Source organism: Nuphar pumila, chromosome 7 (assembly GCF_984573655.1).
Source record: "Nuphar pumila chromosome 7, dmNupPumi1.hap1.1, whole genome shotgun sequence".
Lineage (NCBI taxonomy): Eukaryota > Viridiplantae > Streptophyta > Magnoliopsida > Nymphaeales > Nymphaeaceae > Nuphar > Nuphar pumila.
The window spans coordinates 14399418-14413188 of NC_143255.1; the positions used below are offsets into that span (position 1 = coordinate 14399418).

Genomic DNA, 13771 nt, shown 5'->3' on the forward strand with positions numbered 1-13771 from the left:
CACTTTAAGTGTGCAATCACATTGCACCTGATCTCAATTCTCTCTCTCTCTCTCTCTCTGAACATTTATATATACAACGATGTGTAGAGAGGAGTCCAACGAACTTGCAAAGCCTGTCTTTTTTGTCTCGAAATATAGAATCAGCGCCTTTCTCTTCCATTTCTCTAATTGCCTTTGCACTTCCTCTGCACTAGCTTCCATTTCACTCGTTAGTGTGTCAGCTAGGAATATAACCAATTCTAAAACCAAGCGAAAGCACTCCTCCCTTCAAACTCTATTATCCCTCGTCTTTCTCCTTTGCTCAAAATGATTCTGGTGGACAGCATACTTGGCAAAGTCATAGATGAATTAGGCACTGTTATCCAGGACGAGTTGAAGCTGCTCTTGGGTGTCAGGACAGAGGTGAAGAAGCTCTCCAAAACACTGGAATCAATTAAATATTTCATACAGGACGCAGAAAGAAGGCAGTTCAAGGACAAGGCGGTGAGAAATTGGCTGGTGAAGCTCAAAGACGTGGCCTACGATGCAGATGACATAATAAGCTTATACATGACCGAGAGTTCAGTCTCAACAGACGAGGAAGTCGAGATCAACTACCTCAAGAAAACGGTACGCCAAATTCGGTTTCTTTTTACTTCTCGCTATGATATTGGCCAACGGATAAAGAGCTTGGCAGTAACACTAGAGACGATCAACAGGGAGAAGGAAAACTTCCAACTTCTACAACTTGATGGAACTATACAAATCAATGAGCCAACCTTGGCTCCCACGACGTCTGTGGTAGCCCAATCAGAAATTCTTGGTAGAGAACATGATCTTGAAAACATAAAAAAACTGTTGCTATACACATATAGTACAGACAATCTTTCCACGGTTGGGGTAGTAGGCGTTGGTGGGCTTGGCAAAACTGCTCTTGCTCAACTGGCCTACAATGACGAAACAGTTAAGAGGCACTTCCACGTCAGGATGTGGGTGTGTGTCTCCCTTTCTTTCAACATAAAAAGGATAACAAAAACAATGGTAGATAATGCTTCCAATAGCAATTGTGATCTCCAAGACTTTGATAGCTTACAGAAAAGGCTCACTAAAATAGCGCAATCAAAGAGAGTTTTGCTCGTATTGGATGATATCTGGAGTCCTAACAGACAAGATTGGGAAACACTGATGCAACCGCTTGCAAGTTGTGCGAATGGTAGTAGGGTTTTAGTTACATCACGCAGTACACAAGATTCTTTCATTTCACCTGAGAACAGATATTCACTGGATGGCATCTCTGATGATGATTGTTGGAAGTTGATTAGGAAAATAGCATTGAAGAGAGATGAAGAGAACCTGGAGTTGTTTCAAATAGGGCGGCAAATTGCCGAAAAATGTCATGGGGTGCCTCTTGTAGCCAAATCCCTTGGAAGCCTCTTGGGCATGAGGAAAACAAAGGAAGAGTGGTCAGATATCATGAACAGCGAAATTTGGGAATTGGAAGATTTGGAAAACCCTGTCCTGCGGCCGCTATGTTTAAGCTATTATCATCTTCCCCCGCATCTTAGGCCATGCTTCTCATACTGTGCAATCTTCCCCAAAGACTATGTGTTTGACAAGGAGATGCTGATCCAATTGTGGATTGCAGAAGGCTTTGTCAAAGCCCGCGAAGGCAGAGATGTGGAGGGCAAAGCTCATCAATATTTCAAGGATTTGGTGGCGCGGTCCTTCTTCCAAGACATAAAAAAAGATGAATTGGGCAACATAACAAGTTGGAAGATGCATCATCTTATGCATGATCTAACACAAGTAGTTGCAGGGAATGACTGTGTTAGCATCAAAACAGGTACGCACATTACTGAAACCCTCCGTACAAAAGCTCGTCATTCATCACTGCATGACTTTGACAAAAAGGCTGTCGATAACTTGTCCAAGAATGAGAAGTTGAGAACATTCCTCAGTTTCGACAGATCCACTGAGTTTAGGCTTGTTTCGGATAAATGGAGGTTCTTGCGTGTTTTACATCTGAGCCGGAGTCCAATTGTTGAACTACCTGAGAAGGTGTGCCAGCTGAAGCTTCTAACCTACATTGACCTCTCTTACACTAGTATTGTTTCGTTGCCCAAATCTTTGTCCGGCCTTTGCAATCTGCAAACTTTGAGAGTTAATGGATGCACAAAGCTCACCAAGTTACCAGAAGAGTTGGCCCGATTGACCAAACTACGCCATTTGTGCAATGATGGCTGCGACTCAATTACCGACACGCCTACTGGAATAGGCGGGTTAACTTCCATTCGGACCTTGAACAACTTCACTGTGGGAACGGGGACCGAATGTGCAAGCATTCGAGAGCTGGGACACTTGAACAATCTCAGTGGAACTCTAGAAATAACACATCTAGGGAATATCATGGATGCCAATGAAGCCAAGCACGCCCAACTTGAGAAAAAAGAATTTCTCAACTTTCTAAAATTAGCTTGGCAAAAGAATCTAAACCATGAGGCCAAGGGGAGCAAACAGAAAACCGTGCTTGGTCATAAAGCATCCGAGAGTCATCATCAAAGCTCAGAAGCTGCAGAGGAGGTGTTGGAAAGCCTAAAACCTGCTGTTTCGATAAAACAGCTTGTTCTGGCTCACTACGCTGGATGTAGGTTCCCCAACTGGATGAACAGTTCCTCTCTGTCCCAATTGGTTAGGCTCAAACTGGATGGTGTTGATCAGTGCGAGCAATTACCGCCGCTTGGGAGCTTGCCCCTGCTCAAGTATCTCTCCATATATGGGATGAGCAAGGTGAGGCACATTGGTCGCGAGTTCTATGGCACTGAAAGAGGGTTTTCATCACTAGAGGAGCTCGAATTATGTGACTTACACAGCTGGGAGGGCAGCTCAGAAATGCAACCGGGGGATATGGCCGGCCTCCTCAAACTTTACATCTATGGCTGCCACAAGCTGAAGACTCTATCCAATGAGTTGATTCACTTGGCTAAACTTCAATCTTTGAGCATCGTGAATTGCCAAGAATTGGAGTCTTTGGTGAGGGCACCACTAGCTGATCTTCAGTCACTGATGATTGAATCTTGTCCAAGACTAAGCTCATTGCTTGAGTGGTTGAATGGCCTAAATAATCTTCAAACTCTGCAAGTCTACGACTGCCCAGATATTTAGGGAACCATGGTAATGAAGAAATGTGGGAAGTGGAAGAGTGCTCCTAACCTCAGTATGGAGATCAATGGTACCAATTACTAGACATGAATCTGTAGTACATAGGTAGCTCATGTTGAGGGCACAGATACAATGATCTCTCCATAGTGTGTTGGGTGTTGTTTTAGGCTTGTAAACTGCAACATGTGTGTAGTCTGTAGAAAATACCGATCTAGTAAAAGTCTGTTCTTTTTTTTTTCTTTTATGTTGCAGCTCAACGTTGGTCTTAGGAATAGCATTGGTCATATACTGGCCAAGGCATGTACTTTTTGTTTTTTTTTGTACGTGTGTCTTACAAGAACACCTCCATCCATGTCAGGCTTGCTTAGCGTGAACTGTTTAAATATGTTTGGGGTTTATTGTTCCCTTGTGACCTTGCTCCTTTGTATGGTTGTGTCTAGAGTTTGTTTTGGTTTGGTTTGTTCCTGATGTAAGTGATGAGTCATTTGTAACTTTCTCCCGGTCACCCTTGTACCTCGGTTCTGGTTGATCAATACCTTGAAGGGTTAGCTCGCGGATGTGAACTGTAAGATGCCTACGGGCAAAATTATGAATGAATGCAAATGTGTTGAGCTTTCTTTGTTCACCCTCATTGTGATTACCTTTAAGTTATTGCAATTTCTCTTTATCTCTTCTCTTTTGCTTTCTTGCTCTCTCTATAATTAAAGTTTTTGCAGTGGCAAGTAAGCCACCAAATAGGCTTGTGGCGGTAAGGAAGGATCGCCGCGCCGCATTGGCCTGTTAAAAAAATAAACTCATGACAAGTGGTACTAGAGTCCATTCTCGAGTTGAGGAAAGAACTATAGAGTCGGTGTCAAGAGACATGTCGACAGACCCCGATTTGTGAGCAAGACATTATGGCGCCCCAATATAACTTGCACAACACCAAAGGTAAGGCAGTTTTCAAGACCGAGCAGATGGGTTCACCTCTGGGTCATGAGCAGATGGTTAACACTATCAATAGACTGGTGGTTGATGTGACTTCGCATGATAAAACAATTTCATGTGATTAGAGTCGTTCGAAAGACTAGACAATGAGGTAACAAGCCTGCGAGAGCAGGTGAACTTGTTGATGGAGCAGGTTACGTGATTGACTACGACAATGACTGCCCTGCAAACTGAAGTAGGGAAGCTTCAGTTGAAGAACCGCACGTTGCATCGAACAGTGACCCAAAATGGTGAAAGTGTTGATAGGCCATCAAAAATAGATGTGCTGAGGCCAGCAAAGTTCAATGGTTCTAAAGATAGTAAGGCCATTGAGATTTTTTTGTTTTAGATGAAAGACTATCTTGATATTCAGAATGTATTGGTCGAAGAGCTCAGGGTGAAGGCTGCAGCAACTCTACTTAATGTGGGTGCTATAGCCTGGTGAAGAAGAAAACGTAACGACTTGGAAAGAGAGCATTGCGTTATTGATACTTTGTGTAATATCATAAAATTTGTGTAAAACAGTGTTTGATTTGTGATTGCTCTCTTTTTATCATCTCTTTCTCTCTAGAATCTAGAAGCCCTCTTGTTTTTCTTTTTAAGGTTTTCAAACTCCTTTGTCACATTCTTGGATCACAAGATCCCCTTACTATGTTCCAGGAGACCTTAGCTCAGGTATATCTATAGGTATCCATGGATTGCCAGCGTCCCTTATCATGCATACCAAAAGCCTTTGCTAACGGCCTGGAAGGAAACCCTAACCATAGAACCCTAAAGAAACAATTGTGTGATTAACCCTTAATTATGACACCCATGTTTTTCAAAAGTTATGTGCAAGTTGATCTTGTATGATACCTTGATTGTTGTCCTAAACCATGGGTAGGTCAAGGAACGGTATAAGTGACATGCACGAGGAGTTCGACTTGAAAGAATGGATCCAAACCTTGACCACATTTAGAGTACTTGTTAGGGCTCAAAAAACAAAAATGGTTCAAGTTGTACCCTCAAAATATAAGAGAGGTTCATCCAACCCCGAAGAGGAGGAGAGTGAGGAAGATGCTCCGAAAGAAGCACCTAAGGAGTAAAGCCCAAGAAAATGATTTAGAAGGAAAATAAATCATAAGATATGAGGAAGAGGATTGTGAAACTAAGAAAGAAGGTCTCGGGAAAAAGAAATCCAACCCAGTCAATCAAGATGACCTGATGAGAGAAATCATAAGAAAGGTCTTGAAAACTATGGGTGAGGATAGAAACTCCATTCCTAAGAAAAACAAATCCTCAAAAAGAAAACCCAGGGAAGCTAAGTGTAAGGGATACTATCAAGATGATAAAGCTTACTTAAGGAAAATAAGATCAAAAGAAGTCAAGAGTAGGAAAAAACAATGAAAGCTCAGATGAAGAGGAAGAATACCCCAGGAAAGTAAAATCCAAGGAGGTTATAAACAATATGAAAGTTTAGATGAAGATGAAGGTTACACTAAGAAGGTAAAGCTGAGGGGGGTTAGGAACAATAAAGTCTATGAAGCTTCAAATGGAGACGGAGGATATTATCCCTAAAAAATGAATACTAAAAAATATAAAGACGAAAGACCAAGGAAAAAAGGTCTTCAAAAATATTATGAGAAATCTTAATAAGAAGAAGAATATTATCCCATAATAAAAATCCTCCTCAACTACTATAAAGAAGAGTATCAACCAAGAGGAAGAAATATACCTAAGAAAGATGAGGACTCATCTAATGATGAATACATCCCTAGGGAAAGAAGGTCTCATGAGGATTATAAAAGATATGAGAGAAAGGTACCAAGAAAGTACCAAGACAACTAATATGAAGAGGAATTTCCCAAGAAAATGAGGTATCTTGAATATGTGGGAGAACCAAAGAAAGTAAAGGAAAAGATGGTTAAAAGAAAGCTCAAATATCAGAAAACTTATTCAGAATTAGAAACATATTACATTCCCAAAATAAGAAAGAACGTTGAACCTGAGAAAAGGGAAGAATTCCCAAAAAGGGAAGTAAAAAAAAACAAAAATGAAGCAAGATAGGATCTTGAAAATAGAAAGAAAAATGACCAGTTGAGGAAAAGGAGAAAATTCCTAAAGTAATTTTTTTTTTAAAAAGAAGTCAACCACTTTAGTGCAAAGCTTGCATATCCAAGAACATCAGAGTGAGTTAGTTGACCCTTAAGATGAAGAACTAAGGTGAGAAGAAAGAATATGATCCAAAGTAGGGGTGGCAATCGAGTTGGGTTGGCGGGTTGGCAGGTCAGCATACCTCAACATGAACCCAACCCGTTTATTAAACGGATCAGTTGTGGCAAATACGAACCTGACCCATTTATTAAACGGGTAACTCGACACGACACGGTTAACCTGTTTAATAAACAGGTTGGGTCGGATAAACGGGTTGGCGGGTTAGCGGGCGGGTTGGTGGGTCGGGTTCTGGTAAACAGATCCATAAGAAACCGCGTATGATCCATAAGAAACTGGATCTCAAACATAATTCCAAGAAAAAAATTGGTCTGGGGGTACTGCCCTTCGAGCCCCCCCCCCCCCCCGCCAAGGGCGGCCCCCCCTGGACCACTGACCGCACAGCGGAACTCGCACAGAGGGGAACCCCCAAACCCCCCTTCTGTAAGGAAAAAAACTTTGAATCAGGCTCCAGAACTCATCACGTGTCCCCTAAAGGGCACAACTTTGACCATATTTTATAAGGGCTACATATTTCAATATTTCTCAGTGACAATAAGAGGTATATGATATTTGTCAACTTGGAAGCCTTATGGTTTTCCAAAGTTCTACACAGTTTATCCAATCTTAGACGATGAGATTTGACAATTCACTCAAATCTGCTTGAAAAAAATTATAAGGGAAAAAAAGAAAGAGAATATCTAAAGTTTTCCTTCTTTCTTTATGTGTGTGTGCATCCATGTGCCTGCACATCATATTCCAACATACCTTTTCATCTGATGTTCCATAAGCTTGTGCTAATATTTCAATAATGAATTGCTTACACTGTATATCAATCAAACAGTACTATGCTTGACTGAAAGAATCAAGGCTTAATGTTTTGGCATACCATACTATCTTTTATTGGTAGTCATATATATTTTCAAATAAACAAAAATGGTAGCAAGATACACAAGCATTAACAAAATATTTACATGCACACAGAGAGAAGGTTGGTAATCAGGCAAAGGAATAACCTGAAAGTTCTTGTAGATTGTCAACGGCTTTTTTATGAAAAATTATCCCTTTTGAAGGATTTCCTGAAATCATGAAATTCCCTAATAGGTTTTGGCATGCCAAAAAAGAGTGCCTACAAATAAGAACTATGAAATCATTCATCCAATATGATCATTCTAAACAGAAAAGGGATGATCCTAATGGATGAAAATTTTTGCATGGCAATCATGGTTCAAAGAAATGCTTTACCTAGAGATAGCGCAGAGGATGGATATTTACAGCTTCTGGCATATAGAAAGCAGCATTTAAAGGCATAATCACATCAGGCATGAGTTTCTTCACAGTATCTTTAGTTATAATTTCAAGTTTGCAACTCCCAAGGTAGTTCTGGGCATTCTGACAACTTAAAACATATTCTTTCAACATTAGAATTGCTTGATTCAGTAAAATAAAGTGTCTTGTTTTGGTTATGCAGAATCCACTATAAAAAAGATTACCTCAGACATTATATCAAGACTTTTTATTTTGGTCATGGGTATTATGATTCCCCTGCAGAACATCAGCACTATAATTATCACTAGTAGTAGTCATGTTAACAACACACACACACACACACACACACACGAGAACAATAACAACCATAACAAAATAACTCTTGACAAATGTCTTAGTATGCAAATCACTTTACCCTATATATTGGTACTCTTAACTACTAAATCAATGATGATAATCACACACACAGAAACAAAAACAACAAGAATAAGTGTAGCCCTTGATAAATGTCTTGGTATCCAAACCTGACTTTGTGTATTGTGATATTGTCAACCTAAGTCAATGATGACAATCACATCTGATGGGTTAGAGCTACTTGTGACATTTTGGCATTTATGTAGACTAAAAGCAGAAGAAAAGCATGATAAATTAATAGCCAGGATGATTCAAAAAAAAAAAAAAATGGGCATTCAGCCAAGAGGATCAGTATAAAACCTTCTCCATACAATAGGTACATCGAAGTCAACTATTAAATCATCATTTTATTCCAATTTGAAGGCCTAGATTGCACTGCAGTTTCTGCAACCCTTAGAAGCTTCAGGGTTTTTTCCTAGCATTCAGCTCCCTTCCATGAAAGTTTCACTGCAATACAGAACCACAAAGAAAAAGAAGAATGCAAATCAATACAGACCTCCAAACAATATAAAATAAAAAGTGTGCGGCCATTGTAGCACCTCAACATTAGACTTGGAAATCAAACCTTTAGGGGAGTAGGGATGCAGAAGTCCTCCAGCAACCCCAGAAGCACCACCTCCAATACCAATCTCATCATAGATATCAATGTGCATAGTTGAATCCTTTGAGCTGAGCTGCATAACAGAGATATTTTAATGTTTGAGTGGCTTGAAGCATAACTAAATGCCCAAGACATAAGAGCATCATAAAACATTAGGTTAGCATCTTATAAAACTTTATATTTGATTCTATCATGCTCATATGTGTTCTAAGGCAGTAAAAAAACCTTATATGTGATTCTATCATTTTTGTTCTCTGATTTACTTAATCGTGCACTAACAACTTATCTAGAGCTCAAAGCTATAAACTAAATATTGAATAAGATTCACAAGCAAACCAACATACTATATCAGGCTCTTGGTTCTTGCAATACTTTATCAAAACAACAACCAATCAACCATTCAATGAAGAATAATTTAAATATCACAAAATTTTGATGTTGTGTGAGGATACTTTCATAAGAATGTTGTTTGAACATCCGCATAACATTAAACAAGTCCGAACTTAGTAATACAGAAAATTAGTAGCATATTTTTAAGATATCTTTTTGGAAAATCCCTGTGAAAATACTACTGTTAAACAAGATCGTTTCATACATGATTTAAGATGCAGTTCACAATTCATGGAAAAGGATGGACTATAATTGAGGATCAGGCCAGTGTGTCCAAAGGTAACAGTTTACACTGGATTGTGGAACATCACATTAAACAATGGAAAACAATAAAACTCTCAAAAATTGATCAAAGAATATCTTTGATCCAAGTTAAAATTTTCATTCCATATTAATGGACCATACAACTTCAAAGCTCGCCAAGCCTTGTCATATCTACAGTTCACCACTTCACAACACATCAACGTGCGGTGGTAAAAATTTTGACAGGGATAGCCAGGCATGAAACAGTCTCCACAAAGTGACAACCACCACAAAGAAATGTAAATACGCCAAAAAAAAATCAACATATAGCACTCAATTTCTCGATCAGACATGGGAAACGTCTCACAGAAAAGGGGCAAAAGAAAAAGAAAGAAAGAAGAAGAGACATAGAAGCATAAAACAATCAATATCTAGCAATTAATCAACATACGAGTAAATCAGGATGAGACACGACTAAAAAGCCATGCACACCAATGAAAAATCGCAAAACAGAGACGAGAAACCAAAACCTAAGAGAAATTCCCATGTAAATAAATCACAATCAGGCTTCTTACCTTATGCAAATCGTCAGTAATTCCACCACCACAGCCACCTATCAGCCTCAGACTCAGGAACGAACTCCGCACCTCTCTTCTCGGCACAACACCCTAACAGGCACCCAATACAGGAGTCAAAACAAAACCCAACCTTAAAACCAAAAAAAGGAAAAAAAAACTAAACAGAAGGTGAAGCCATCTTCTGCAACTGATCGTTGCCGCCATCGGCCTCGCCAGAGCCATTTTCTGTAACCGAGAAGGCGGTGGCTCTATTTTTACAACATCAAAAGGTGATTTCTTCCCTTTTGCTTTCGTCGGGAGGTTGGTGGTGGCTGACGGTGGTCGTCGTCGGTGTCGACTAACCGTCAGGGCCAACTGCCCAAGTTGGCGACCAGCATCTATGATCGATCGTCGGTGGAGGAAGCAACCCCAACGAAAACAAAAAAGAATGTGCTAACCCTTACCTTTGCTGGGAGTTTCTGTCATGAGTCATCCTTCACACAGGGGGGTGACCTTCGTTAGAGGTTGCTGATTCACTGGTAGCCTAGCATTTCAACAGAGAGATGGAGGGAGCGGTAGCTAGAGAGAGGGAGGGGCCGGTCAACAGAGAGTGGCACGGGTGAGAGAGAGAGAGAGCAGCACGGGTGAGAGCCAAAAAAAAATGAATTCATGCCCTAGGGCATTTTACATCGACATTTAGCGATGAAATGTTTCTGTTGCAAACGTTGTCGCTAACTAGCGACGAAAAACAATTCGTCGCTAAGTGTGATGGGTTTTGCGACATAAAACTTTGGTTGTGAATCCGTCGCTACTTAGCGACGGATTTGGCGACAGAATGTTTTTCATCACTAATTTTGTAAATATTTACGAAATGAGCCACAGATGGTTTGCTCTCGCTAATCTGTCGTAACGTTGTGACAGATAAAATCTGTCGCAAAGTTTCATCGCTAATTAGCATTTTTCTTGTAGTGACATGAGCATGCTTTTTCAATTTGGGACAACATTGACAAAATTTATCAGTTGTTGTAAATTCTTTCACAGTTTAAATATAAGTCAGAAAAATCTGAAATTTTAACAGTAAATACCTTGATATGGTATCTAAACATAACTACAAACCATGCCTCATTTAGATTACGGACTAGGGAGAAACAAACATTTTACCAAAACTGGTTTTTTGTTCTCTAAACAAAATTGTCTAGTTCAATTTTACTGAAGATGCATCAACTAATATAAATATAGAATAAGTTAAATTCTTTCATTTTTATTTGAGTTAGCCTTGAATGTATGTTAAATTATCACATAGAAATCAAGTCTAAACTTCATCCCATCTGTTAATTAAAATTCATGCATCGTAGTCTATTCTTGTTCTAGAAATTTAATTTTAGGTTTCAAAAACATATTGTGTAATTTCTATTTCATATACCAAAATGAATTTATGCACAAAATTTTTATTAATTTTTTTTCATTATATCAATTATCATTCATAAAATTTTCAACCATAAACATGAAACTGAATTGGAGAAATAAAATCAACAAGGTCAAAGTGTCATTTATAGAATTTTTGTCAGGACAGAAATTTTGTTGCAAAGGTCATATTTCCTAATCCGAACATCGAATTAAGCAAATTTTTTTCTGAATTTTCCTCTCTGTGTCTAAAACATCTCACAAAATTTTTAAATTTTTTTGGATTCATTGTTTGGGATATCCAATCAATTTATGCATCTTAGTAGGAAAATTCAGAACAGAATGTGCATTTTAACTAAATACATCAACATGCATGTTTTTCATAAAATAAATCATACAAGCATGCTTTTTCATAATTTGATTTCATATAACACATCATAAATATGATTGTATTCATTCAAGCATACTAAAATCTCAGAGTTCATGTTCATAATAAGAAACCACAAAGACTCAAGAACCCCACATAACTGATTTTTTCAAAAGAAGGCTTTTACGAACCGAATTTGGTATTTCATAAAAATGGGTTCAAATCTTGAATTTTTAAGACAATCATGGGCATATAATATCAGTTCTAGCATCAATCTAATCTACCATATGGTGTACATGATTAATTTAACACAAATCATGAATTAAGAATCACACAAATCGATTTTTACAAAAACATCTCTTGATTTTTACAAAAACTTGAAAATAATTTCGGTAAGAACAGTTTTAAAGTTCTAAAACCTCAAACCCTAATATGACATCAATCTAGGCATGAACCATGACTGATATATATATATATATATATATATATATATATTGAAATGCATCTGAGAATCTTTCCATTGCACTCATATTTTCCTTAGCATCATACATGCATTCGTAGTTAGGATGAACCTACCTCGAACTGATAAAAAAATGATGGGAAATTGAAAATCGTAGAGTAAGTGTTCTCCTCCACTAGGCTGCCTCTCCTAAGGTAGCACAACCCCAATGCCTCAGCTCCAGATTACCCAAGCTCCATGGGGTGGGCGGGGTGGGGGTGGGGGCAGGGTGTGGGGTGTGGGCATGAGGAGGGGATTTGGGAGGAGAAGAGAATTTATTTATTTTCTTATAATTAATAGGATCCTCAAGCATAATTTTTGAAATGAGTCTCATAGTAGTATGAACTGAAAGTTTAATCAGGATATGTGTAATCTGGCCTTTGGAGGTATTTATACCAAGCTAAAGGTCTCATTTAGATACTTTATCTTAGGCAAAATGGAAATATATTTCAAGATAATTGTGCCAATACTTAAGAAAGCAGCTTTTACAATGACATACATTATGCTAATTTATCAAACTAGCATTTGATTTAGAGAAAGCATTGGCTTTTGAGTAAAAATCAGTCCATCAATGCAATATTTATTTTAAGAAACTATTTTTAGGAATCCAACATGGAGAATGAGATAGGCAAGTCAACCATGCTTATCTCTATCCCCCTCAAAATTCATATTTTAAAGTGATTTTTTTTTTATTTTTTACCGGGGGTGGGGGCAGAGGCAGAGCCCCTTCCTGCCTCTCCTTGGTTCCACCCATTGATTGCACCAATTACCTTGCAAGTTACTCAGTCCGATTGTTGGTTCTGCTCTCACACATTTCGCTCTCAATTTCATGTTTTCTGATGTAAAAACTAATAGAAGTTGGTTGTTTCCCTTTATATGCTTATGGAAAGAAAGGTAATTGATTGTATGTCTGGACTTAACTAATTTTTCTGGATAAAAGATTGTCTTCCTGCTAATGGGTAAAGATGGGTTTTTATTCGGGTACAAAAACCAGTTCTCCATGACATTACATGTAGGATATTGTAAATTATTCAAATTTGAGTCAAATATTTGATTTAACAAGAATAATGGCATCCAATTGATGATTAGTTTCACACTTGGAGTATTACGTTAAAAAATGAATTCAAATTCTAGTCCAACAAACATCTGAATTAAATTAATGTAAAGGGCATAACAAATTATCTATTTTAGTTAATGGAATTTGGTTCCGCTATCAGATCTTCAATTCAAATCCAAATCAAACTCTAAAGTTTGTATATATGAGATAAGGTAGGATTCACTAATATCTCCATCGAAACTGAATCCCACCTATTTACTTCGCTATAAAGTGCAGAGGATTGTGAAAAATAGAAATGCTTCAAAATGATAAACTAAAGCTGGCAAGTCATTAATTGTCTTTTATTTAAGAACATTAAAGACAACTTAAATCAAGAACTGTTTCAAGCAATACTCGCATTTCACAGAAAAGACGTGATGCTACACCAACTGCACGACAACTGTTCGAAGAAGCTCATAGGCACCACCTACTCGATATAGCGATTTACGAACATCGTGTAGCGATTTGCGGGGTTTTTTTTGCTATGCGATTTTCGTAAATTGCTGCTCTATTTAGCAATTTGCAGTTTTTTTTTTTTGCTAGGAGGTTTTCGTAAATCGCTATTCTATTTAGCGATTTGCCATTTTTTTTGCTACGCGATTTTCGTAACTCACTTCTCGATATAGCGATTTGTCTT

General features: G+C 38.3%; 1 protein-coding gene across 1 annotated transcript; it reads left to right on the plus strand.

The window, feature by feature from the left end:
* The first annotated feature begins 306 nt into the window (after positions 1-306).
* LOC149831223 (putative disease resistance protein RGA3) lies at positions 307-3141 on the plus strand. Its single transcript, XM_090012958.1, has one exon. It carries the CDS (start codon positions 307-309, stop codon positions 3139-3141), a length of 2835 nt encoding a protein of 944 aa, XP_089869084.1.
* Positions 3142-13771: the final 10630 nt, after the last annotated feature.

What these genes read in the sequence shown, in the direction of transcription:
- LOC149831223 (XM_090012958.1), top strand. Translation starts at nt 307, where the DNA reads ATGATTCTGGTGGACAGCATACTTGGCAAAGTCATAGATGAATTAGGC.